The sequence below is a fragment of the Penaeus monodon genome, chromosome 25 (assembly GCF_015228065.2).
Source record: "Penaeus monodon isolate SGIC_2016 chromosome 25, NSTDA_Pmon_1, whole genome shotgun sequence".
NCBI lineage: Eukaryota > Metazoa > Arthropoda > Malacostraca > Decapoda > Penaeidae > Penaeus > Penaeus monodon.
The window spans coordinates 6,655,534-6,657,257 of record NC_051410.1 but is presented as its reverse complement, the minus strand read 5'-3'; the positions used below and the strand labels follow the sequence as shown (position 1 = coordinate 6,657,257).

The following is a 1,724-nucleotide window of genomic DNA, read 5'->3' as shown; positions in this document are numbered from 1 at the left end:
AGCTAAACAATCTTCATCTACAAATGCTGGGGTAAAACATGCGTTATCTCAATAAACATCTAAAGCAACGGTTAATAAGCCACAATATCGCAATATAAGCGAAGACACTATGAACGGAATCGAACGAAACGTACCTGCAATTCCAGCAAAGGAACCTCCGAAGCCGAAAGCTGGAATTCGAACAGAGGGATGAATGAGTAACTTGGAATGGAAATAACGAGGCCTTTGTTTCTCTCAACAGTAACTTAGTTTCTAGGGCTTTAGGGTATTCTAATTTTAGAGGAATGTGCTTAAGTTCCTATTATCGTTCACCAAAAATATTCTTCTCACTTACCTACACTTACCCGTAACTTCTACAAAAATAGAAAAATAGAAAAAAATAATCATCCTGAAAAATAACGTTTGAAATGTACATACATATACTGGCAAGCACAAGGCCATGCACCGATGTTAGATGTGAAGGGTATCAACCCACACTCACATTTCTGCATACAGCTAATTAATACTGGCGTTTGAACAGCCGTTATCAATCGGATAAGTTCTACACTTATAATAGCACTTGCAAATATATACACGGAAAGGAAACAAGCAGGATTAGTAACAGTGGACAGCAAGGGATCAAGTGGTATGTCTGTGTGTTCTAACGATTTGTTAGTTATAACTGCTTGTTGTTAAAGGCAGAAGGAAGTCAACCAAGATGTAGGTACTGGTCACTGTCGACCTCGATGAATACATGCTGTTTATAACTACATTACTATCTTCTATTTATCTACAGCTTAACCCAATTTGTTGAATTGGACATATGAAATGCTTATGTAATGGTTAGTAGCAGGTTAAAATAAAAGGGGGAAAATGTGTAAAATGCATGTAAATTTTCATGCACACTGACACAGATGGATAAAAGGTTTTAGAAATGTTTCTACATTACAGCGTAAATTGAAACTACACACTACGTACGAGGTTACAGTTATCTTGTTGATATAAAGGGCATGCAACTTACCCCTAGAGGAGGACTGCTGGGGTGCAGGAAGGGTAGGCGACACTTGGGACTCAGTGTCAGTAGTGGAGGCCACCACGTCCTCAGTGAACAGCGAGAGGGTTGGTGAGGCATCCGGAGACGCAGCCGCCGCGGTGGGCGAGAGTGAGACAGAGGACAGGCTCAACAGGGGGACAGAAAGAGAAGGTGCGCCTGTGGTGGTGGTGATGAGGGCCGGATCAAAGAGCTCTGGGGAATCGGTGATGAGGTGGATTTCTTCCTCAGCGAGAGTGGTGAGTGTAGAAGTCAGAATGGTAAGGGTAATCGACTGCTCTCCGCCAAGAATTGGAAGAAGTGTGGTGGTCGCATAGGTACTATACACCACGTTGGAAGCCATAGAAGAAGTAGTGGATGGCTCCTGCGTGCGGGTGCGTCGACGTGTGCCTTGGCCACGTGTGCGGGTGGGAGCCACGATCTGAGTGTAGGTTCGTTCGCGCTTCAGTGCCTCAATGATGTCAAAGGAGCTAGTAGTGAAGGTTAGCTGTGTTGGTCTTACAAATCTTGGCCTCGAGGTTGTGGTTGTGGGAGTGGAAGTCTTTGGTGTAACATCAGATGGTTCATCCACAGGAAGTGCTTCAGCTCCAGTGGACTCATCCACTGGAAGGACTTCATCTCCGGTGGCTTCACTCACTGGAAGTTCTTCAGTTCCTGTAGTCTCATCCAATGGAAGTACATCACCATTCTCGTC

At 44.3% G+C, this 1,724-nt stretch overlaps 1 protein-coding gene across 1 annotated transcript in view; it reads right to left on the bottom strand.

The window, feature by feature from the left end:
- LOC119589311 overlaps positions 1 to 1,724 on the bottom strand; it is a gene marked incomplete in the record, with an annotated part of 61,041 nt that overhangs the window by 18,452 nt on the left and 40,865 nt on the right. The window contains 2 exon segments of the mRNA XM_037937933.1: positions 135 to 170; positions 1,001 to 1,724. Coding sequence (XP_037793861.1) covers positions 135 to 170; positions 1,001 to 1,724 — 760 coding nt within the window.